The sequence below is a fragment of the Crinia signifera genome, chromosome 3 (assembly GCF_055691185.1).
Source record: "Crinia signifera chromosome 3, ASM5569118v1, whole genome shotgun sequence".
NCBI classification, from domain to species: domain Eukaryota; kingdom Metazoa; phylum Chordata; class Amphibia; order Anura; family Myobatrachidae; genus Crinia; species Crinia signifera.
Genome location: NC_139219.1, coordinates 164,666,031 through 164,692,737, shown reverse-complemented (window position 1 = coordinate 164,692,737; position 26,707 = coordinate 164,666,031). Strand labels below are relative to the sequence as shown.

At 41.4% G+C, this 26,707-nt stretch overlaps 1 protein-coding gene across 1 annotated transcript in view; it reads right to left on the bottom strand.

Annotated features, from left to right (window-relative positions):
• Positions 1-1,918: 1,918 nt before the first annotated feature.
• Positions 1,919-26,707, bottom strand: part of HDAC2 (histone deacetylase 2) — a 40,961-nt gene continuing 16,172 nt past the window's right edge. Inside the window, exons 3-14 of the mRNA XM_083176867.1 lie at positions 26,413-26,530; positions 24,210-24,284; positions 21,619-21,757; positions 17,560-17,701; positions 15,604-15,696; positions 15,385-15,493; positions 13,979-14,119; positions 13,237-13,345; positions 11,435-11,565; positions 7,237-7,392; positions 3,974-4,031; positions 1,919-3,525 (exon numbers count right to left, since the gene is read on the bottom strand). Coding sequence (XP_083032993.1) covers positions 3,495-3,525; positions 3,974-4,031; positions 7,237-7,392; positions 11,435-11,565; positions 13,237-13,345; positions 13,979-14,119; positions 15,385-15,493; positions 15,604-15,696; positions 17,560-17,701; positions 21,619-21,757; positions 24,210-24,284; positions 26,413-26,530 — 1,302 coding nt within the window. The 3' untranslated portion in view covers positions 1,919-3,494. The remainder of the gene's footprint in view (positions 3,526-3,973; positions 4,032-7,236; positions 7,393-11,434; positions 11,566-13,236; positions 13,346-13,978; positions 14,120-15,384; positions 15,494-15,603; positions 15,697-17,559; positions 17,702-21,618; positions 21,758-24,209; positions 24,285-26,412; positions 26,531-26,707) is intronic.

Genomic DNA, 26,707 nt, shown 5'->3' with positions numbered 1-26,707 from the left:
GGATCACTGGTTCTCTAATGCTGTGTACACACAGTGCGATTCATTGGCATTTTCTATTCCATTTGGACAATATAGTCCAAATCTAACCAAAAGTGTTAGCTGCATTCGAGACAACATTGGGATCGAAAGCAGAAATAGACTGTGCAGGCAAGTCTATTTCTGCTTCAACCTGCTAGATCGAAAGCAGTGCCATGCTGCTCAATGCAGCAGCCCCTCTCTTTACTCCCTACTGGCCCGATGCCGGCAACCCATGGGTATGCATCCCATAACCTACGCCAGGGATGGCCATCGGTGCGCTCAACATCAATGGTAGCAACCTATGCATATGGTTTCAGACACAGATGGCCACCACTGCTCTTTCATTTACTGGTCTATGGGCCAATCAGAACCTGGAGATGGGGCTTTTGCAGATACATCAGTGGTGGGGGTTTATGGGTACATTGGAGTGGGGAGTTAGGCTCCGTATGCCTATTGAGGGCATTTGTACCATAAATGGCGGAGTACCACACCAAAGTACTGTCAATTGCAGCACAGCATGCTCCAAAATAGACTGTATTTGAGCAGTGTAGGTAAGAAAACCAGCAACTTAAGGGGGTAAATACATGCCTATGACAGGGTGGAGAAGTCTGGTGGTGTGGCAAATTATTTTTAATAGATGGCACTGCCTCGTGGTAAGAGATTAAACTATTGGTGATGGAATGTTGCCCATAGAAACCAATTAGAATCTATCTATTATCTTCTAGAAGGTGCTAAATAAATAAAATTGAATCCTATTGGTTGCTATGGGCATATCCAATCGTCAACAGAACTCTCATCTTAGTAAATTTACCTCTGAGAACTTGGCGCCCGTTTAGTAAAATGTACCCCTTCATGTTAATTGACCACACATTTACTTAGCTTAAACGCACACCAGGAGGTATCATGTAACATAGTAACATATACATAGTTACATAGCAATCAAGGCTTAAAAAAGAGGTTAGTCCATCGAGTTCAACCTATGTAATGTAACTACTGACTTGAGTAAGTTATATCTATAGGATTCCCTTAGTGGCCAAAAATATAACTATTTAAATTCATTAACATTAGTTGCTGTAATCACCATGTACAATTTAGCATGGAGATAATGCATGGATGAAATACTTTTAATTAAATAAAATTGTTGAGTTTGTGCTCATTTTTGTTGGCAGTGGGTAAAACAACAGGCAATCACAAGGTAGCAGACTAGCTTTTGAAGCATTGGCTTCAAGTGGGCTTACTAGATAAATTTGAACTACTCTTATTTAAAGTTGCAGGTGTGTCGATTTACCCCCTGCCAGCATGTGTGTTTTGAAACTGTATAAAAAAAAAGTATTGTTCCTACAATGCAAGAAACAGTTTGGCTATTTGGCCATACAAAAACTGTTGCAGGGCCTGCTGGAATGTTTAGTTCAAAAACAGCTGGAGGGCCGAAGGTTCCCCATCACTGCTCTAGAAGAACTTAACATCTTTTTTGCTGCTATTTTTCTAGTACCAGCAACGAGTAATAACTTTTTAAAGAAATCTTACAGAATTAAAGAAACATCTTCCTGTTTTAGATCTCAAAAGTAGCCAAGTAAGCTTATGCATGTCTCTCAAGGAATCTGAAAAAACAGTGCACGGCCATCTGATCAGACTAGTCTCCTCTTTAAAATATGTACCCAAATGGAAAGTCTACTTCTAAATACAGTCTATAGAAGTAGGTGTAAAAAGGTAATAAATTCACAATATAAAAACTGTGCTCATTTTTAAAATTGTGCCAATCAAATTTTTCCAATAATCAATTATATAAATGTCAATGTAAGTTGTGTGTGTTCTTCTCTATCAAAATACACTTCAGGTACCACAAATAAAATTAGAGAAAGATTTGTAGGCTGGGTAGAGATAAGCTTATATACTTAAAATCTGTTGGTATTAGTCTAATTTGCAGACACTATGGGGGGTATTCAATGTCTGTCGAGGGCTTTTAAAAAGTTTTTTTTTTTTTTTTTCTCGGTCTGCTCGCTTTTTTTTTTTTTACTCGACTTGGCGAGGTCGCGGCTATTCAATGTGTCAATCACGCGAGTCCCTGCCTGTCGAGGTTAGCCCATTGGTGCGAGATGTGGGCGTACAATTGAGATTACATACAAGTTGAATGCAATGAACTATAACGGTACCGCGTAACATAGGTGCTGCGCAGTGGACACCAAAATAGAGAAATCACAGCCCGGAACTGAGGAAGGGAAACAGAGCAGCAACGGGACTCAAGCTGTTGGCACAGGGGGGTGTTATGTGGGGCGAGTACCCGGCGAGCCTGTGCTGCACGCAGGACCCGGAAGAAGAAAACCCGGGGATCTGCATCAGGACAACAAGCTAACCCGGAGAAGAAGCCTGACTTACAGCGCCGCGCGGTTAGGAACGGACTGCCCCGATGTATAAAGTACTCACGGCGGAAGGTGCACTGCGGGCGGGTCAGGATGTCAGCCCCACGCAACACCCCCCTGTGCCAACAGCTTGAGTCCCGATGCTGCTGTTTCCCTTCCTCAGTTCCGGGCAGTGATTTATCTGAGTCCACAGCACCTATCCACAGTGGTACCATTAGAGTTCTTGCATTCAACTTATATGTAATCACAATTGTATTTGCATTTGTTTATAATAGAAGTGCCATTACCAAATAAAAGTGAGTATAAAAACCATCATTACGTGCGTACATGACTTCTATATTATTCAGCACACTGATAGCACAGCTTCCCCTATATACTCTACATTGGGGCTAAAGAACACGGGCCAGATTTAAAAAAGAAACAGCCTAAGGACAACACAGCACGCCAACAGATGAAGTCGAGTATCATATGCCCGAGTCCCGGCGAGCAGGAAAAAAAAAATCCAAAGCATTGAATAGAGTTTCCCTAAAGTCGAGCAAACAAACAGTGCAGTCTGCTCGACTAGGGGAGAAAACTAAATCTCGACTGGGGAACAAAACAGAAAAAAAAAAAAAATTCACCAGGCGAGAAATACACAACATTGAATATGCGAGCAAATAAATAATAACCAAATTCGGGCGAGCTAGCCATCAAGCTCGACAAACAGCAAACCTCGACTGACATTGAATACCCCCCTATATATTTTAAGATTATTGCGTTTACACTGAGAAATCTAGAAAATAATACTTGTGGTCTAAAAAAAAAAAAACTAGAAAAAAAAAACCCGCTAATAAAGGCAAAAAAAAAGGCATTTTAATAGATCGGTTTAAGACATGAAACATAACACATTCATCTTAAATACTATTACATAAAGCATGGCGAAGATAAGAAAGTTTGCTCCATAGTTAGAAAACTCAATATGACCTGCCAGGGTAACAATACCGTCTTACAATAAATACGGTCCATGCCAAGTGCTACGGTGGGGTAGAATGAGAAGTCTCTGGTCAGGGAGGTGAGGGGTCAGGCGTACTCTACTTCCATTGTTACTCATAATGTTCTGCAAGCCTTCGTCTTACGTCAGGGATTGTTTGGCTGTTCTGACTTGACACTTTTCAAAAGAATTAAAAATAATCAAAAAACAATACAATAAACAAAGTGAATATATCTCCAAAAACAGCTAAAGGCCCATACGCACTGGGCCAATTTGAGCTGAAAGCAGCTCATTTTCACAGTTTGAGCTGCTTTCAGAAGCTGCCCAGTGTGTGTGGCCCGATGATGAGTGGTGATTGCTGATGTGCGCTCCCGCATCGTTGCCTGTCGCCGCTCATCTGCTGGTATTACCAGTAGATGAGCTACAGGGTGGACACCCTTCATAGCGTCCTGCTATGGAAAGCCATCCACCGCTGGGAAAATCACTCTGTAAGCACTGAGCAAATTTCAGCCTCGCCAGTTCCCCCATCATCGCTCTGCATACATCCTGGGCAAAACTGCCCACTGTGAATGCACCTTAAGGACAAACTGTACAGCAAAGGAAAATAAACGAAAAACAAAGTCACCTTTTTGTGTCCATTTTCTCCACAACATTGTCCTTGGCTTTATCATCATCTTTCACATCTGGAAAACCAACAGTGACAACATGTATTTAATCCGTTCTCCGATGAAAATGAGGCAGGGCAATGACAACCAAAGTACATACAGTGGCTATAATATTCCTCCACCATCCGGAGGCATTTTTTGTATTTTAAATTATGTGCAATCTGTGTACAATGAAACTGGTCCAATTGATTTCAAAATAAACATGCCTGAAGGAGGTCCTATTTATTGCATTTAAATCATAAAGCTGAAAGAGCCTTCAAAATAGTATCCAACAGGTTACAGAAAAGCAGATATATAGGTGTATACAGAAACTTCTTCATACATCACTGCTGCAGTCGTGCCAAATTCTGTGACAATCTGCTAGCATGGGCATCTATGTTGTCTTTTTTGATGAAAATGAAGCTTATTCACAATGAAATGCGAACTGGACACACAGGGAGACTGATGCCTTTGGTATATGACACTTTTCAGTCTGTGCAACGGAGTCTCTGAATATGCGTATGAGGTATACAATGTAGGAGACTCAGCTTTTTTTCCTATTAAGTTCTGTTGTGCTCAGTATAGAGACTCATGGCCTTATTCTAGTTCACTCTCTGACAAAATCCTTCTTAGAGGGACAAAACCATGTGCACTGCAGGTGTAACTTGTGCAGAGAGAATTAGGTTTGGGTGGGGTTTAACTTCAAAGTGAGATCTATATTGAAGTGTAACAATAAAGCAGTCAGTATTTACCCTGCACAGAAACAAAATAACTCACCTAAATCTAACTCTCTGCACATTTGACATCTTCCCCCCTGCAGTGCACATGGTTTTGTCCATGTAAGAAGGATTTTGTCAGAAAGAGTGAACTAGAATAAGGCCCTCAGTCGCACACACAACTTATATGTGCCACATATCAAATATATTAAACACACTGCCCCTGCGTCCTAGAGATATGGTGTTGCAACTAAGGCACATTTGTATATATATATAAAAAAAAAAAAAAAAAAGCTACCCAATGTTAGCACAGTTGCACAGGACCTGGCGGCTCACACACGCCAGGCATCCTGCGCTGCATGGTGTACTGAGGCTAGATGTATGAGGACGTCTCTCTGGGAGCATTTGAAAGTACTCACCTGTCCTATGGAACAATCAAAGCAATGGAGAATATCTGAGTCTTTCTAGAACAAACATTCAGTCAAATCTTAGTACCCATGAAAGACGACTCAATGGTCTGATGCGTGAACCTTTAGGCCTCAAAACTGAATGTTACTGTATGCATGATATAACTGTAGAGAGGCATGGTGCCAGGAACACAGCAATATGAGATGCTTTTCTTAAGGGACGGACTATCCCTTTGGATAAAAAGATTTTGGAGGAAAACCTACTTGTGGTAGGTGGTGTGTGTGTGTCCAAATAACATATTTTTGGGATGTGCCAGTCTTATTGCAGTTTATTAAGCAAACATACTGCACTGTAACAGGATGATGTTATAATCCCTTTCCCTGCATGTGCAACGTCCCAGTATGAAAAAGGACTGGGTGATTAGGCTCTCATGTGCCATGTGTGGTATACTTTTAATTGGTATTTACACCAGTATTTATTTGGATGACATGTTTAAACTAAATATTTCCTGCGCAGACAGACCACCAGTCCTTGATTGCCATTCATTTTAGAAATTATATTTTTACATGGTCCCGCAAGATCTTTAGCTGGAGCATTATGCCACAGGCATGACCTTTATCGCTTCACATTGCAGGAGGGCCTTAGCTTCATAAAATGCAGCGGCAACCGTAAGCAGCAGAGCATGTACATAGCTATAATCAAATGTTAACGAACTACTGGTATGGACTGCCCAAGTCAGATTACGGTCATTAACATTTCATCTACCCAAATCATCCCCTCCGCTGCCCACCCTACATGGTTTAGTAAACTACACAGCTTTTCATTCATTCATTAATAATGTACATAAGGGGTAATTCAGAACTGATCGCTGGGCTGCGGGATTTCAGAGCCCATCGATCGGGTAAATGCAAGCTGTCTCACATCCCTGTGCACAGCTGTGAATGTATTTGCAGCCGTTTTAACTTACTCAGCACTGCTCTGATGCGGTCAGCAGCCCTCCCTTCCAACGGCCAGGGAACGCCTGTGTTACTGCCAACAAACACCTGCAGGGTGTCAATCACCCTGCAGCCAGCCTATGATTGCTAGCCATCGCCAGCTCCCGTCCACACGAACGTCTCCAGCATGCGCAGATTACCATGTGCGGTCTTTTTATTAATTGGCAGCCCTACCGATTAACCTGAATCATGCCCATGGACCATCCAGTTTTTACAGCAGTTGTGCCCAGGTTCAAATTTAGTTTTGCTTTACTCCCCTATTCTATTACAGCTTAAGGGGGGAATGCAATGTGCCGTGGCTATTTCCGATGTGGGAAATAGCCTCGGCTCCCTATTCAATGCGGTCTTTAACGACAGCATTGATGCGGGATAACGGCAGAACGGGCCCGACTTTAGAAGCGGTCGGGCCCATTCTGCCGATAACGGCCGTGGATTGTAGCGATCCCGGCCGCAGATTGGCAATCCATGGCCTTTTCCGTGCCATGCTTTTCCTGTATCGACCTTTTGACTGTTGACCAATAGTGGTCAACCATTTGACAGTCGACCTAACAACCCGTAAAATAGTACATGAAAAGCTTTATAGAAGAGAACAGTCCAAACTGGCCACACAAAGCAGTTGTTCTAGGAGCAAAGCTTCTAGGACAGGCATGTCCAAACTATGGCCCTCCAGCTGTGAAACTACACATCCCAGCATGCCTTGCCATAGTTTTAGCATTCCCTAATAGGAAAACTGTGGCAAGGCATGATGGGACTTGTAGTTTCACAACAGCTGGAGGGCCATAGTTTGGACATGCCTGTTCTAGGATGATGAATACTATTTTTGTTTCTATTAATATTATGTATATTTACAACCAAGACTTGAACAAAGAATAGCCGGTATCTCTGATCTGCCAATACATAGATAACATTCAGGTAAATGTCACCAATTATGTTCACTTTTATAATATTTTCTATGCTCTCAAGCTGTAAGACCACCACAGCTTGTGTGATTATTTTAAATGGATAAACTGGTATAAAAGCCTATAGGAAGGGGAACCACATCACACACACACGGATCAGATGTTAAACATTTGAGTGTCCAACAGGTTACTCAGCCATCTAATAAGATGCTTCTTATAGACCAACCTGATTTCTTGTCATCCGTTTCCTTTTTGTCTTCTTCAAGTCTTGCTTTTTTGGTTCCCTTTTTATGATCAGCTACATTACGTCTTCCTCCTTCACCCTCATCCTCCGAGTCCGAAAACTCCTCCTCACAAGCAATCCGCTTATCAGAGGCACGTACTATAAATGGAGTTTAAATATAATTGAGGGGGAAAAAAATAAAATAAAAGATATTAATGATGCATCTTGTTGGAAAATGATGAAACCAAGCAGAAAGGAGCGTAAAAATACTCCAGAAATGTATCTACTGTAAAGTTTGGAGAGGCAGACAAGATCTCTACTCTATAAGAGGCTTCATACATAACCCCCCCCCCCCCCCCCCCTTTAACTTAGTACATATTAACTGTCAAAATAGCATGTTACACAGACAGAATTAGAAAAAGATTTATATGAACTATTTATACCTCACTTAGGCCGATATTCAATAACCTCTCATCAATGAGAATTGCATAGCCCAGGGGTTCCCAATCTTTTTGTAATCACGGCACCCTAGAGTATCAAAATTCTTCCAAGGCACCCCTAGGCCCCCCAAAAATATATATCGAATTAAGTAGATTGTGTTTATATGTGCTACTTAGGTTCAGTTATGTGGTAAAGGGCAGGATTTGGTTCAGTTTGGGAACCACTGGCATAGCCCCTATAAAGCTACGCATGCCGCAGTTTATTGAGGATAGGTTTCCCCTGCCACTGGCAAAGCAAAATCCCTGAAAACAGGTGTTTTTTTTCTGTGAAAACACACAGGTTCCATTGAATCCATGTGTTTTTGTGCGCAAACGGGTCTTTTTTTTTTTTTTAAGTCTAAATTAAATTCAGCCAGTAAATGAATATCAGCTTTAATGTGAATGACTAGATATATTTCACAATAAAAATACTTTTCAACCTCTTACAGTATATTTGTACAGAATTACTTAATTTGTAGAAAAAGTATTTTAATTTTTACTAACCAAAATAAGGTGAATGTGGGAATTAAAAGTAGTTTGTCACTTAAAAAAGTTCAAACCGTCTTCTACAGATGTGCCCACTTACACCACTCCTCAAATCACGTCACATAGCCACATTTAGCACACATCGTTGCTACTTAGACATACCAAAACAGTAATCCTAAAAGACCTATCTGCGAACTAAGATGCAAGACTCAGGAAAAAAGTAGCACAATGAAGGAAAAAAGTAAAATATTGTGTGATAAGGATTGGACTGATTGTACAATTTATAAACAATACATTTTATTAAATGACATGACCAATAAAAATATATATACCGATACAAATTGCAACTGGCTTTTTGTGGGATTTTAAAAAGCAATATGGGGACTGTCCATTCCTATTGTGCCTGGGGTCAGGACCATAAAGTGCAAATGCATACAAAGGTATTTGATTACCGTCCACCTGTAGATAGGAGGCTGGGGTGTGTGGTTTTTCTCCCTGGGACTCAAGGCCCGAGTTGGAGTTTGAATATCCAAGAGATGTTGTTTGGAATCCTTCCAGGTGATGGGCAATGTCCAAAGTGCGGCAAAAAGGTCCACTTTGGACATTGCCCATCACCTGGAAGGATTCCAAACAACATCTCTTGGATATTCAAGCTCTGGGTGACTCCCCTACTCTGGAAGGTGACTCGGTCCAAACTCCAACTCGCAATGGCGCTGTTGATAAGTATTCTACAACTAACCATTACATCCCCAAAAGCACGCGCGCGCACACACACACACACACACACACACCAATCCCGCTAGCTATATTTTGTTGGGAACCGCACCTTGCCTGTTATTTCCTCCATTCCTGCCCATTTTAGGACCATTATGCTGCGCCCTTGTGCCGCCTGCCACGGATATGCTGTGAGTGGCAGGATGTGACTGTTGCAGCTGTTGCCTACAGGCGTTCTCATCAGAGGTTAGCGCTGAGCGGCCTGTCAGTGCTGTAGGATGGGATGTGGTTGGAAGAGACACGCTGCTCTTCCAGCCACATCCCACCCCACTAACAGGCTGCTCACCTCCTCTGACCTCTGATGAGAGCGCCTGTCAGTTGTTCCAGCCAGGGGTGGAACTACTGGCAGTTGCAAAACACTTGGCCCTCTCTACCCCACCCAGGAGTCGATGCACCCTCTCTCCTCCCACAACATAGATGAAGAAGAGGAGCTAAGCCGCTCCTGTTACCACATGGGGTTGACTCGTCGGTACATCCAGCCAGGCAGCACCAGTTTACTCTGTGTCCCAATGGGAATCTACCCCACTCCAGTTTACCCCTTTCCCTGACACCCTGGAGCCTGCAGCACACTACATAGATTGGTGAGTGCACCTGTACCCACCTATCCACTAGTGTTACCCCATGTGCCCTTTTCTTCTGTTTGTGACCCCTCTCATTCCCAGTATGAGACTACCCTCTACCTCCCTCATCTGCAGTTTGTGATTACCTGTACCCCCTATACCTGTGTGTGATACCTAGTACCACCCTAACTGTATGTGTGATGCCCCCTACCCCCCCATGCACAATATGTAACCCCCCCCCGTCCCCACTATCCCTGTGTATATGTGAGACACCTTGTCCTACCCACTCATCCTCCATGTGACCTCCCCCTATACCACCCCTTTCCCTGTGCGTGTGAAAGAAACTCTCCCCCCACCCACTTCCTCTGAGTGTGTGACCCCATGTACCCCTATACCTACGTGTGAGACCAGAAAGGGGGAACCACCAGTGTTGGTAAAGCTGCTGTATCGGGAGGGTGTAAGGCTCCCAAATAATTGCAAAACCAATAAAAAAATCTGATACAGCGCTGTTTTTTTTCTGAAAATAATTTATTACAAAATAAATAAGAATTTTTAATGAATAAAAATATCACACGATATACATTTTATATGAGAATTCTCCTGAAATAAACTTGTATATAAGAAGTTGTAAAATATATTAATAAAAAGAATGATGATGGATGTGAGTATTTCCAGCTAGCATTCAAGTATGTTATGGAGGATCAATTTTATGTCCAAATCAACACCAATAGATTATATTTACCAGATGATTATGGTATCCTCGTTAAGGATGGATTCCAAACGTCACTCAATAGTGAGACGATGCAGTTCTTATGGTATGCCAATACCTAGCTTGGTTGCTGCAAAGTAGAACTCAGTAATGGGATCCAAGATGGTGGTATAAACTGGTCCGGATGTGCCAAGATTTTAACTGGAGAAGGTGTGAGATGGAATCTCTCTCTGTTCACACGCCTTCATCAGGAGCTGGAGTGTAACCAGGACAACCCTAGTCACACTAAACACTCAAGCTCCTGATGAAGGCTTCCTTAACAAGGATACCATAATCATCTGGTAAATATAATCTTTTGGTGTTGATTTGGACACAAAATTAATCCTCCATAACATACTTGAATGCTAGCTGGAAATACTCACATCCATTATCATTCTTTATATTAATATCTTTAACAACTTTTTATATACAAGTTTATTTCAGGAGAATTCTCATATGAAATGTACATTGTGTGATATTTTTATTCATTAAAAATCATTTTATTTATTTTGTAATAAATTATTTTCAGAAAAAACCCAGCGCTGTATCTTAGATTTTTTTCTTGGACCTACGTGTGAGACACCTTGTCCCCCTTTACCCGTGTCTGTCACCCTCTACACCTATACTTCTATGAGTGTATTTGTAACATACTGTGTTCTCCTAATCCCCCTTTCATATAGGATATTGTGTACACCCCCTACCCAAGTGTTTTTGTGACACTTTACCTAACACCACGGTCTGTGTTACACTATACATCCCCTATTTGTAAAAGAGGGGACCCTTAATTGGAGTGGGGAGAGGTGGGTTAGTGAGGGCCCAAAGCATATGCTTGCACCTGAGCCTACAACTCTTTAGTTCCACCACAGGTTCCAGCCACAACCGCTGCAGTGAAACCCCATTTGCCTCTACTGAGAATGGAGTGTGAGCTCTTCCAGGTGCCCCGATGCCTGCTCCATGATGGGGAGGGGGGGGGAGCTAAAAGAAAAATCCTAGCCTAAACACTACACAGCAGACTAGCCCTCATTTCCCTCCCCACGCAGCTTAACCATCACCCCCCTGCCCCAGCTGATTTATTCATTTTGTGATGTGGGGGACATAAAGACAATTCCCAGACTACTCAGCTACTTCTATTTTACAACTACAGTATAACATACTGGAAATGCGTTTATCCGGGTCTTCCCCTTCTTCATCCCCACTGTCCTCTTGAATGGCATCCTCTGGTATAGGCTGCATCTGCACTCCTGGAGCATGTGGCAGCATACGGAGATTCTCAAATAAACGCTGTCTTCAAAAGAAAAGAAAAGAAATAAATGATTTGATGCACAGTAAACTGCCTTAACATTATTATAATTATTTCGATTTAAACGTAGTCTACTTTTAAGATGCTAATTAAAACTACATTTGAAAGATCTACATCAGTGGTCATGGAACTCGGTCCTCATTACCCCACACAGTGCATGTTTTGCTGGTAACCCAGCTGGTGCACAGGTGTACTAATTACTCACAGACACATTTTATGAGGTACGCAGGTGGAGTTAATTATATCACTTGTGATTCTGTGAGGAGACCTGCAAAACTTGCACTGCGTGGGGTAATGAGGACCGAGTTCCCTGACCACTGATCTACATAAAGGAGGCCTGCTTACAGGAAAGAATTTACACAGAAAATAAAATACCATGAAAAGAAAAGATTAATTTGGGGTGTATTGCTACTTGACCTAGTCATGTTATCTAGATACAATTACATAAGTGGAGAAAGGTAAAATGGGAAAATTAAATTAGTATCTGCAGTAATTTCCTGGGGCTGTTACTCCCAAAGTCTTAGCTAGGTTCTGTGCTATAAAAAGACACAAGATCTGATATAATAAAACGCTCATTCATGCTGATAACTTATTCATTGAGATTTTTAATAAATTAACAGACAACATTAATAAAGAACATAAAGCTCTGAAAATCATCCTGCTAAATACATACTGTGCATAGTTTTATTAATTTCATTCATTCATTTTATGGTAGTTCAAGATATTCCCTTTATTTAATATTTGTAAGCTCAAACTACAAACTGTTTGGAAGTAGTACGGAAGGTCCGAGTATAGTGCAGTATACCTTCTATTCTAAGGGGGGTATGCAATGTGCCGCCGCTATTTCCAACGTGGGAGATAGCATTGAATAGGGAGCCGCCGCTATCTGTAATGACAGCATTGATGCGGGATCACGGCAGAAGTGTTCGGGGCCGCCCTGCTGATAACGGCTGTAGATTGTTGCGATCCCGGCCGCAGATAGACAATCCACAACCGCTTTCACGGCCACGCCCCCTTTGCGCCGAGCGGCAGGTGGGACATTGAATCCCGCCTGTCATTTTGCGGTCAATCAGACCGTAAACGGGCCAGGATCATGGCTGTCGGCGGGGATAGACAGCCGTTATCCCAGATTGCATACCCCCTGTGAGTAAAAAAAATAAAATAAAAAAAAATTATGAAAATGTATTGCCTACACAAATCAATACATTGTGCGCCGTTGCAAAATTTGTTAAGAAAGGCCTAAGAAAAAAAAAAAAAAGTAAAAGGGTGCTCATACACTGGTCCGATTTTACCAGATTCCGACATATTGTGTGAAATTGGAAGGGTTTGACATCAGGTCCAATCCGAAGACCTTTGGATTGGAGCCTTGAGATTAGACCATCACTAAAAAACACCCACAACGTTTCACATACGATATCCTCTGAACTCCCCCCAGCAGCTCGATCGTCCTTTTACTCACGATAAATCGCATGCAATTTATCGTGTGTAAAAAATGGCAGATATAGTGCCAAGTCAGATGTAGTCCTCCCGAGGAACTTTCAGGGGAGTTCAAGGTGAAAACAGGTCCAACCTGTGCCTCTGACAAATCAGACCTGTGTATGTGCCACCTTAACTGTCCTATAAATCTATTCATAATGGCAATAGGATTCCTCTTACTTTATTTTCTCCATGTATTCTGGCGTATTCTGATTTGTCATATTTGAAGGACTAATATGTAATTTAAAGTCTGGACCAAAATATTCAAAGTAATCGTTGTATGGAAGCTCTGGGAAGAAACAGAAAAACGGCATGTTACAAAGCACAAGTTTAGATACAATAAAAATACACATGCATACTGTATATACACAAAACTATATTCATAGAATGAAATAATACCAAGCATACTTTAAAAATAATAGATGAGAAAAAGGTAAAATAAAATAATCTATCTGCAGGGCATAACTGAAGTACTTACAGTAACACAAAACACGTGGGGATAGGCTGAGGGACGGGTTGTCAGAGTAGCCAATCAGCGGCTGTGACCAATGGCAATGGGCATAAATGCTAAACAAAGATCATTTATTTTTAGTGTGATTTTAAAACTAATCTGTGAAAGTCCTTCTCAATCCATCTGTCCCCTGGTCTGTACGTATAGTTGCTATATTACATATTTCTGTGCAGGAGAGGAATTGTGTTATTTCCAGAGATGGCCCTAAACCATGCTGAAAGCTGACATAGCAGAGATCGTAGTAAGGAAACGAGAACACTGAAGATAGAATGAATATTATATTACCTAAATCCAGACCTTTGTGAGCAGCAAAATAATATAAAATAAATATATACTAAAAGGATAATGAAAGCAACAGTCTCCCTCACATGTGGAATAGACAGATTTGGCATGCACACTTGCATTACTTACCATTAGGAATCTCACAATCCAGTGCAACAGCAGTCTCATATGTCCAGCAGCGAGCAACATTGCGGATAGTATACCCGCCTCCACCAAGCATCAGTAGAGGCAAATTAAAGGTCTTTACAACTTCAACACACTTTGCATGACCTGTGGAAATCATGGAGAGAAAACGTAAGTGCTAGGGATGGCAAGCAGAATGCAGAGGGCAGTGGTATCCTGTCCTCAAGAGCTGCCAACAGTTCATGTTTTCCAGCTCACCTCGCAGGTACACAGTTGCACTCATTACTCATTGACACTTTTAAAAGATCCACAGGTGGAACTAATTAATTCACTTATGATTCTGTGAGGAGACCTGGGAAACGGTAACTGTTTGGAGGACTGGAGTTGGCTACCCCTGACATAGCGCAACTGAATTTGCTACGCTATGTAAGAGTATGATAATAGCACTGAAGGACACAGAAACAATGTTGTAATTACAGGGAGTTGAAAGACTAGGAAACTCAGGTTGGGGCTTTACCTATTTATTTAGCGACATGTTGTAAACAGACCAGGTTCATTACACATTAGCATCTGGTATTTAAGGTTCAAAAGGTTTAATTTTGATGAAACACAGATGTAAATTTTGGAGGTAACTTTCTATATGTACAGTCACCGCATTCAAGACCTTATTGTGAATAAGGGGATCAGGATGATAGGTCAACATCATGGCTATGACATAGAGGATTGACGGTGTCTAGATCGATCGTGTTATGGTCAACTGCGCTTAGTCGAGCCAGTCTAATTAGATAACTAAAGATAGGCAATCCCGTCTAGATCGACAGTAACGAAAGTTAGACACAAGCCTTTGGTCGACGGGAGCGTGATAGACATTCACATGGTCGACTATGTTTAGGCATCTAACTAGACGAGTTTGACTAAGCATGGTTGATCGAGACATTGTCGAGCAGATACAGTACACATCACATGACATCATATGGTTGACATGCACAGGGTCAACGAAAGCAAAACACCCACATGGCAATAGGGGAACCAAGTTTTTTGACTTTTCATATTTTACCATTCATACAAAATATGATTGGGAATGGTAGTGTGTGCCAATCACAACAAATTACTTGGCATGAAGCATCACACTAATTTGGGGTACGCGTGGCTGAAAAAACCCTTCAAACATTCATGTCGACTACATTAACCATTTCCATGGTGACCTTTTCCCCAAATCAAACTTTTTCATGTCTGTTGGTCAACAACAGAGGTACATGCAGAGAAGGATGAAAGATCAGACATTTCTTCCTAGTAAGGCCATGTTTCTGTCCAGCAAAGTGATGTTGGCTTCATTTCTATTTTAACAGGACCAACCACATTTACAGAAATACACACTTTGACATGAACTTAAGAGTACAAGCCTCAATTACCTTTCACCGTCAAATTGAAGCATCCAAGCCGGTCTCCAGACAACGAATCAGCACCACACTGTAAGACCACAGCACTGGGCTGGTACATTTCCATCACTTTGGAAATGATCTGTGTTAAAGAAATGAGTAACAATAGCAGTAATGTCAATGTAGAGAACGTATATTTATTAGGACAAATCAGGTCTCATACCAACAAAGAAATCAGCGCATTCTACTCACTGGTTTAAATATTTGTCCATATGATTCATCATCAATGCCATCTCGCATTGGAAAATTGACAGCATAGTACTTGCCTTTTCCTGCACCAATATCCTTCAAAATAGAACAAGGGAAGATACGGACATTAGGACCAGGTGCATATTACAAGAGCTGTGATTATATATATATATATATATATATTAAAAAGTGAAGCAATGTGAAAGAAAGCAACATGTAGTCGGAATTGTAACTCAGAAGTCAGGTTGGATAGCAACAGCAGCCTATATAACAGCACTTGAACAGGATAATCCCTTGATGGCTAACCTTGACACTCCAGATGTTATTGAACTACACATCCCAGCATGCTATGCTACAGTTTTGCTATTTAGCCATGCTAAAACGGATACAGGGCATGCTGGGATGTGTAGTTCAACAACATCTGGTGTGTCAAGGTTAGCCATCAAGGGTACAATACCTCCTAATACAAGGAGAGTTACATGAAACACCCCAGTATTCTGCCAAATTTAGATTGCATAATCTATTAGATCTCAGATTATAATATTAGATAATTGGCCACTAGATTTTATATATGATCTATTCACTGGCACTGGCTGTATCTGTCCCAGCCTCAAAACCATTACATGTCCCAAAACATATATGTGATGCACACCATGCATATTGAACTACATTGCATCTAGTTATTTATTTATTAACAGTTTATTATATAGCGCAGCATGTTCCGCTGCGCTTTACAATTGGAAACAGTGATTAAACAAACTGGGTATTAATTCAAAAGCATGTGATGTGCTAAAGCACGTTGCGTTTTGAACTAGATGCAATGTGATCTAGTTCAAAAAAGAACGTGCAGCACATACTTTTTGTACTTTGCGATGTGCAGGAGCGCACATCAATTTGCAAAGCAATAATCATAATCTGTCTTTAAAGACATCAGAAAGCACTAAGTATAACTATGGAATAAAATAACAGATTATACTCATTAAAACCAAGGTTGAACTAGATAGACGCAAGTCTTTATTCAGCCTTAACTACTATGTAACTATGTAAAGCAGGATTGCACTGTGTATGGGCACCTTTACAGTACACAAATGTATAAAAATATTATTATGATAACCCTGTATTCTGTCCAAATATATATCTATCCATCTCAATAACTATTAGGGAATGTCTTATGTGTTTAAAAAACTTGTTTGTAATATTGAAGGAGTGTTCAATCCCCCGCCACTATTTCCAATGGGGGAAACAGCGGCGGACGCCTTTTCAATGCTGTCTTTCCAACAGCATTGTACAAGCATCTGGGCAAAACAAGACAGACTTTAATAGCAGTTGGGCTCGTTTTTCCAAGAACGACCATGGCCTGTCGAACTCAATGGCAGATCTCAACGATCCACGGCCGTTTCAGCGGCCACGTCCCTTTTTTAGTGCACGGCAGGGACATTGAATTCCACCTACTGAGATCACGACCAGGTCACGATTGTCGGACCGGCCTGACAGTCGTGACCAAGGATTGAATACCACCCTTAATCTGTATATATTTCCCCACTGTCTCCTACTCGTGTGGCTCTTATGTCCAACTTTGATATATTTTTAAGTTATGTTTAGAACAGGTGCACGTTATTTGCTTATATTGCTAACAAATATTTTTCTTATATTATTTAGCTATATAATTTTATATTATTAATAATTCTGATTTTTGTTCTATAACATTGGCACCTATACAGTAGCCTGGAACTCAAAGGGTATTACATTTACCCCATTCTGTGCAATGGACCAAAAAAACAGGTGGTCATTGTACATTGCAATAAGCAGATTATAAGCTTGGGAGCAGGGCCCTCCTACCTCCATGTCGGTTTGTATCTACCCAGTTTGTTTAATCACTGCTGTTTCCACTTGTAAAGCGCAACAGAATATGTTGTGCTATATAAGAAACTGTAAAGAAATAAGTAACCCGATACGTACCCGGAGATCTCCAGTGCCTGGGAAGTATTCCCCATATTTGTGGAATGAAACAGTCATGACACGGTCAGTGGTATAAAAAGCCTCTTCAACCCCATCACCATGATGGATATCGATATCAATGTACAACACTCTTTGGTGATACCTGAAAAAGAGTATTAAGTTTAACATTAGATACTCAACAAATGCACAATTAGCAGTACTAGGCACTACTATTCAGGGTAACATAGACCTTTATTTGTGTGGTACATTACATAGTGCTTTTACTACATTGCATGTTCTGCGTACACATCCATTCGCATGGGAGCGTAAGGGACAAAGAATTCATTTGATGGTCGGCGACCATCAAATGATTTTTGACACGTCTGTAAATAAAAGTCAGTCTAGGCTGACTTATTTACAAAGAACATGGTAGACATTATGTGCAATCTTCGGCATGCCCAGCCCACCATATTTGGGGGAATATCGCCATGCGCCATCACCATGACCGCCTCCATCCCACCTACAACCCTCCCCCCCTGTATGAACACCTCGGCGACTGTGCAAGTCACCAAAGGCGTCCGCACAGCAGCCCTGCACATGTGTATATTGGCATATTGACATGCGCAGAGCCAAAACATCGCTCCCCGGAGCAAATACACCGGGGACCGATCGTTAGAGAATTAGGCTCCAAGCCCGATCAGGGATATCCGAGACCGCTCTTTTCTACTAGCAGGAAAGCTCTCCACACGTGCAGAAGAGCAGCCTACTGAACAGCTCTTTGTAATAAGTTTGTGGCCGCAGAACTACGGATAAGAAGGCTTCAGTAAAAACAGGTCACCACTCATGATTATACAGCAACATAATAGCAGGTGCGGTATAATAAATCTATAGCTTTTAGATAAACAGTCAATAGTTGTCCAACCCCATATGGACAACATGCAAAAGATCACCAGACTAAATAGGTCGACAGTAAAAATAGACTATCGAAGGATATGCAAAAAGTCGACACAGAAATGGTCATAAAGGTTTTTTTGTTGTTTTGTTTTTGAGGTTTTTTTTTTACTTTTTGCATGATTCATCAGTTGTGACCCAAATCATTGTACATCATTAACCCCTTCAGTGGTGTTTTTTTTTTCAGGGAGCGCGCCCCACTGGGCGAGTTTTTTTCTGGGGGGCGCTCCCTAAAATAAACCCACCACTGTGTCCCCAGGTCTGGACAGCGCCGCTGAGTTGTGTATCAGCCGCTGCCCAACCCGTTGTGAAGTCGCCGCAGTCATAGACTGTCACATAACCAGGGGAGGGAGGTGAGAGGGGAAGGGTACGTGCAGCCGAGCAGCGCTAAAGATGATTTCAGCCATCAGCTCAGTGGAGAATTGGCATGAGAATTTTCCGTGCTGGCCAGTCTGGGCAGTAAGGCATAGCCCGGAAAATTCTGGGGATTACCAGGGAAGGGGTTAACTCATTGAGTTTACTAGCCATCTTTCTTCAACTTGCTGCACTCTCCACAGGCTACCATTTCCAATCATAGTCCATGTGCACGATAAATGAGGCAAAAACTTGTTTACGATTTTTGCGACAATTATTTGAATTTTCCACCATAAAGGCTCCTGTACAACTACAGGATATTGGACAAGAATGCATCTTGACGGTTGTGCGACAGATTGTGTGCAGACGGTGCATAATGTCATTATGATGCGTGGTCCCGTGCGTCTAGAGGCTGCAATGTAAAAGCACATAACCTGACAAACTGGGTTGACTAACCCGGGTTTGAAGAAGGGTAAACCCGGGTCACCCTGTGTATAACGACCGACCTGAGTCTAGTGTGAAAGTACTGAACCCGACCTGCTATCTGAAAGTGATATAAATTGCCTATAGATGGCTTAGGACCAGATTAAGCTTCATAGGTGCTAAAATGGAGAGTGATAAACAGCCAGCCAATCAGCTTCTGTCTGACATTTTTCAAACACAGTCTGTGACATGGCAGGTAGGAGCTGACTGGCTAGCTGTTTATCACTCTCCATTTTATTACTTTTGAAGCTTAGAGAATCTAGCCCTTAATTTGTGTTGCAGACAACGGACAATGAACTGTTAAGTACTCAATGGAATGCATTTATCTTCATTCACCTAATATGATGTGGATCAATAAGAACATCTACTTCTTAATTAAGGAACTATACAAACAAGGTCAGATATTTGAAAACACCCTTGGCTGCACACTGTATGGAATATTTACTGAAAGCTGCATCCCTATCACCGGACATTGGAGGTAGCACAGTATAAACAGTTTTATTTAACTTTTCTGCCTCAAAAATATTGTGTGTTTTTCCAGGAACTAAAAGACTACAGACAAACAATTGATACAGTCAATATACATTTGATTCTTCTTGTATAGAATTGTTATTTCGGATTTAAACTGAATTAATCTGAAAGTGATATTTTCAATTAATAAGTAGAGTGAGAGCTCTATATTTTATTGTACGCCCCCCTTACCTTCGAAAAACCACAATCCACCAGCACTGGCTTTAACAAAGCCCCATGGTCTGATTTATCACTTTGTATATTCAAAATATTAAAGTTGCTTATGCATGAGAACGGTTATTGGCCAAGCTACACCAACTATTTTACAAAGCAAACCCATAATTCATGGTATACTAGGTACTTCGAGGCAAATTCATCTAGCTTCTCCAGAAGCTATTCTATTACTGCTGTTTATCCCCAGGGGGTGCAGGTAATACCCCTTTCCCACTGCAGCTCTTAAAGGTAAATTGACATTTTTATAGCCCTTTTAAACGGGTAGAGCTGCTGTGGGAAAGCTCCAGGATGCTTTACCCGTTTAACACAAATACCGGTATTTGTTAAACGGGTAAAAAGCAGTGTATTACCCGTTTAAGAGCAGTTTTATTTTGCCAGTGGGAAAAGCTCTTAAACGGTATCCCCTGCTACCTGCCCTGCATCCCCCCCCCCCCCGGTACTTACCTGCGTGGGGGATCCGAGCAGCGGGGTTCACGCATTGCCGGGGAGGCAGCAGGGTCCGGCATGGGCACAGAACTTCGAGTCCCTCCCTGCGGCTGATGGATGCTGGGCAGTGGGGAGGCAGCGGGGTCCATCCCTATGGCTGATGGGAACCAGTAGTTCCCACTATGCGCATGTGTAATGAGTGCCCTGGATAGGATTTAGCCACTCATTACATATGCACATATGTAATGAGCGCCTCATTCATATGTATGGCGTTAATTAGACATGCGCATAGTGGGAACTCCTAGTTCCCATCAGCCGCAGGAACGGCCCGGACGCCGTATGGACCCCGCTGCACCAACAGCACCGTGCCCATGCAGGATGGACCCCGCTGCCTCCCCACTGCCCAGCATCCATCAGCCCCAGGGAGGGACACGAAGTACTGCGCCCATGCTGTACCCCGCGGCTTCCCCAGCAACGCAGGTAAGTACCAGGGGAGGGGGGTATATTACTGGTTAATTACAGTTTTGTACCTTTCACAATGGGTTCAATGTGAAAGGTACAAAAAAACGGTAATTAACCAGTAATATACCATTTACTATATGCAGTGGGAAAGGGGTTAAAACCTGCTTTGACCCATTCAAAGAAACGTTTAAAAAAATTGGGTCAAAGCAGGTTTGGCAGTGGGAAAGCAGCATAACAAAGATTTTTTTCCTTGCAGCCTCTGGGGCTTACCATGGTGGGTTAACCTATAAATTCTGAGCATTTTACCTGGACTCTATGGGGGAAATTTACTAAGATGGGGCATCTATTTCACATGGGATGTTGCTATGGGTAATGAATCAGAATCTACTTCTTTATTTAGCACCATCTGAAATAGAACGCCCATCTTCGTATATTTCCCCCCTATGTCTTAATGTGCATTAGTGTGGGCTTTCTAAACAGGGAAAGTGGCTAGCTCCAATAGTAAAAACATGAGCTACAGCCACACCCACACAATAAGCATTGCACCTAATTGAATGCACCCTTTAGTGTCCATATACACTAAGCATTAAGTGATTGAAGACCCAATGGTTAGATATGTGGTACATTTACTTCAGAACACAAGAAAGGACATAAACTTACTTTAGTAGTTCAAGAATGGCAAGAACAATATCATTGACGTAACAAAATCCAGATGCTTCTGATTTTTTAGCATGATGAAGCCCTCCTGCCCAGTTAACAGCCATATCGGTCTGCTGACGATTCAGTTTGACGGCACCGGCTTAAAAAGAAAAATAATATTTTTGTTATTAATAAAAATATTTTACAAAGCCATACATGCAAACACACTCATTATATCCCTACAAGTACCAAAACAATTAAAATGCCAAATCAGGTGGTCAGTTCTAGAAATGGATTAATGAATTGCTATAGAATGCACATTAAGGGAGTATTGAATCCTGGACGATATATCTATTTCTGACAGGCGGAAATATCGTCCATCAGTATTCGATCCTAGCTTTTTAAAAAAGTAAACGCTGCATGGTCAAAAATGGCTGCTAGATTGTGGAATCCAGGGCAGTTTGACAATCCTCAGCGAATGCAACTCTCGGAATGGCAGATTGAATGCAGAGTGTTGATTTGGTCAGTATTTCCAACAGCCAGGTAACATTGTGTCAGTGTACAGGAAGCAGACTCAGCAGTCTGATACATTTAAATGTTAATAGCAGAACAAAAACATTTTGTGTGCAACTTATTTCTGTTGTCTGAGCAGGGCACAGTATATTCCAAATGAAGGCTCTCCAGTGATGTAATCAGGTGCTTTGTTTTGGAGTTGCGGCAAAACATCTGAGTGCCATTTAGAATGTATCACCTGTGACCATAATTTGCAGCCATCCACCAAGTCAGGATTTTTTCTAAATTTGACTAAGGTCGTGAATAGGGGTAAATCTTCTGCAAACCTTTGCTTTGTTTAAACCAGGTACATCAGCTAATATGGGATTCATGTTTTTAATAAGAAACATACAGCACAACCATAGGTTTGTGAAATCTGTGGCATAAATTCAATTGATGATGCCGGATCCATTCTGAAATTCTTTTGACGGAATGGATCTGGTATCCATTATTCAATGCAGCAGCCAAATCTGGATGTCGGATTTGCCCACTGAGACCAGGTGAGCACAGCAGTGGGAGACAACATGATTGTCTGGGAGGCAGCGAGAACCAGGACAGGGCCGGGTGAGCTGTTCTTACCCAGTGTGGGGAACGTGTAAAGGGAGGTGGCAGAGCGTACGGGAGGAAAGCGCAGAGTAAGCATGCATTTTAATTAAACTAAACCTGCGGGTAAATGTGAGTGAAAGTTGATTTGTGAAAGCCACTCCTGCCGTGGAAAATATACTAACTGTACACTGATCCTGATGGCGGTGGGCTGCGGGACTCCATCTCAGCAGCACGCTGCTGGATGTGAGCACCCCTAGGGAAGTGTCCCTGCTGCCAGGAATCCAGGCTCCAGACCCCAAAGGGCTGGGCCAGATTCCCCCAGCAGCTCCCTCGTTGCAGGCTGACAGTTGCCAAAACGGTCAAGCTGTTGTGCAGGAAAAAAGTCAAATCAATAAAGAAAGAAAAAATAAAAAAAAAAATCCCTCTGGAGCTTCAGAGGATGTGACAGTCTTTCCTGGGGGCATTTCTAAAACTGGTCTGCGAATGAGACAGAGGTGGAGCATATAGTCACAATCTAAAAGATTTAAAGTGCCCGGCTCCAGTAATCACCCAGCTATACCACAATAGCAAAAACTCCCAGTATATCCTATGGAGGAAAGAGAAAACAGGAAAGAAATATTTAGGGAAGGCCTATTACATTCTGTTGTACGGGGATGTTCATTTTTTCCCTTTGCCCTCCCAAAGGTTGCATCCCAGATACACATGAGTGGATACTGTTAATATTGTTGATAATCACTCAAGTTGACAAGCATAATTTGGACAAAGAATGGGTTAACAAACTACTAAACAGGGTAGGGGAAGGCCCCCTGGTGGACTGCACAGTGGAATGGAACCCATACTGATTGAAAAAAAGGACATTGCTAGATGAGGGATCTTTGCGGATATAGAGCCCCATAAAATCAAATGGTGGTTTGTTCACATGAATAAAAAAAATGGTATCTTTTATGGGACGTTTGAGTTAAATGCTTATAGAATCACAAGCTGATTAAAAAGTGTGTTTTGAAGATAAAAAAGTGTGTATTGCAAGAAAGGACAGAGGCGATTACATGACCAGAGACACAAGGGTTTAAATTGCTACAAAATCCTGTATACAGTACCTCTAATTGTTCACAGGCTTGACCTAGGTTTGTAACAAGCAAAAATAAAGAAACCCCACCCCAAAAGTAAAGAGATTTCAGCTTCACACACACACCATCCAAATCTAAATTGCATGTAAATATAAAAGTCTAACTTTACTAGGCTACATGCAAAAGCAGCCAGTATTACCCTTCACAGAAAAACAAACGTATTTGCCTCCCTTGTACGGCAACATGGTTTATCCTATAAAGTTACTTGTTTTTTGTTTTTTTTTTGCTTTACGCCTAAATATGAATCAGGCCCCCAGCTTACCATAACCTACAGACATGCAAACACCAGTGTTCTAAGCTTTAATTATGTTGTACAATCTACCAATAAAAATGGACATCATAATACCCTTGTATGCTCAAGGGGGGGGGGGGGGGGGGAATACTCACCAACAGAGCCTCCAGTAGACAACTGACAGAACTCAAAAAGTCCATCAAATACAGGACAGTCCTCACCTACATTGACTGAACCATAAACAAAAACAAACAGGTTACCTATACAATCTTATAATAAAATATATTTTTAAAATATGGAATGTATCTGTGAAAAGATTACAAAAACATAATTCTTTATTACATGGGTTATCCAATTGCAGAGCAGTATTGGACAGGGGCATGAACGGTGCACAGGGACAATGTGTTGTTAGGGCCCATGCCACTGGGGTGTAGTCAGACACCGCAGAGACTTGGTTAGCTATTAGAAAGTGAATGGTCTGGGGTCCCTATTATTATACATGCATTAACCCTTTCAGTACCAAGTGAATTTTTAAAAATAGGTGTGAAACGTAAACATTCGTATTCATCATAATGACCTGTAATGTTTTCCTTAGGAACCTTTTTTTATTTGAATTTATATAACAAATGTGAGCGACGCTGGGATTTTTAGCGTATATTTTGAACATCTCTCAGCGATGTTGACACTCAAAGGGTTAATAATGTACCGGATTAATAACTGAAATGTACTGTAGTGAATACAGCATAGGGATTTGGGTTTAAAGCATTACATAGAAACTGAGTCAATTACACATTTGATGTCAGATCATCATTGCTGCGTTTTTTTTTTTTCCCATAAGATTTAGATGTGCTATAATATATAATAAAAGCCTTTAATTCCTCTACCAAGAACCAACCATAGTGAATTAATAAGATCAATAATATTCTTAAACAATTTATGATGAAACAAAATCAGTGGTTCTTATTGTGAGCTTTTACTATCAATGCAAATCTACCGTGTACAGTGCTAGAAAACCCGGAGCAAAACAGTCTAGGACACAACGAAAATATGATTTTTTTCTTTTATTCACAAAATAGTACTAGTATGCCTTTTAGATCAATAATAAAAACATAGGCCAATAACACCATGGCTTTCATATCTAAAATACACATTTCAAATGCTAATTTCATGAAATAGAAAGCTTTGTATAATAGGTGCAGTGACAGTAATTTATTTCATACCTTAATAAAACTTTTTCCAAACAGGGATTACTCTCCGATCTCATTAAGGCAAAGACCCGTTCAAAAATAGCTGGTCATTACCCGTTGAGGCAGTGGGAAAGCAGCATAACATTCCATTTCTTATGCAGATTTAGTCATACACAGTATAGACATGCTGCATATCATATTAAATCAGCAGAATAGGATTGTGCTCTGTTTTGCAAATAAAACGCTATATGAAATGGAAAGAATCACATAAATAGTGCCTGGCACTAACAAGTCGCAGGCCTAGGCGTGGCACAACTAGAAGGGCTGTTTAACGTGAAAAGGAGCTACAACCGTAGCTCAAAATATCAATCCACCAAAAGCTGTGTCTCCTGGAGTTATTTGATCCCAAAGGAGAATGACTGAGGGTATTGAATTGGTGCCAATTTACTGCACTTTTTGCCGTTTAGGTTACATTTCGATTAGACCTACTAAAGTGCAGATGTTTTGCTGAATCCATGTTTTCGCCCGCTTTTTAGTAATTTTTCACGCATGCCTTTGCATCCCAAAAAGATGACTTAAAAAGACATGGTCCAAAAATGACTAGAAAACTAGCGAAAACTCCCACAAATGAATACACAGGCATCAAAATAGTCCTGTTTTTTCGCCTAGACAAAACTTTTTTTTTTTTTTTTAAATGGGACTAATAGTGGCAATACAATGCCCCATACCAAGCTGTGACGGCAGCAGTGCCGATAGCTTGCCATCACAGCTCGTAGGTCAGTATTCAACAGACACCTCTGCACTCGCCATTACCAACTCGCTGGGTTTTTCCTGCGATGTGGAAATGGTGAGTGTGGCTGTCAAAACGGCGAGGGTTGCCGCTATATGCAGCAGGCTCGCTGCATTAGCGGCAAACCTTGCCGTTCTGGGGAATCTTCACCATCCTCTGGCAGCGAGGATTCCCCTGGAACACAGAATAGGGTGAGCGGCACGCAAGGGGGTTTAGATGGCGAGGATGGCTTGTTTTCGGCAATCCTCAACGAAAACAAGCCACCCTAGCTGCAGAAATGGCCTCACCGGAAGCATTGAATACCTCTCTTTATTCACAGTGGTTTGCCTGGTTTCATTTCTTGTGCAGTCAGTTGTTCTAAAACAGTCCCACATAACTTACATCTCTGCATCTGTTTGCTGTATTCTGACATGTTGTCTGGTCTTATCGATCGAAGAAATTTAATGTATTCATCACTGTGGTACTTGGTCATCTCTTCAGCTGTTGCTTTATGAGGGCGCTAAAGGGAAAACATGGCATGAATAATATATATTCTATATATTATACTGCATTAAAAATAAAATTAATGGATTAGTGAAACACCACTATAAAATGTAAATTCTGTACCATACAACCGATTTCATATGGGGTAAATAAGTACTACTGATACAAAATGCAAGTTGCTGATACTTTATAC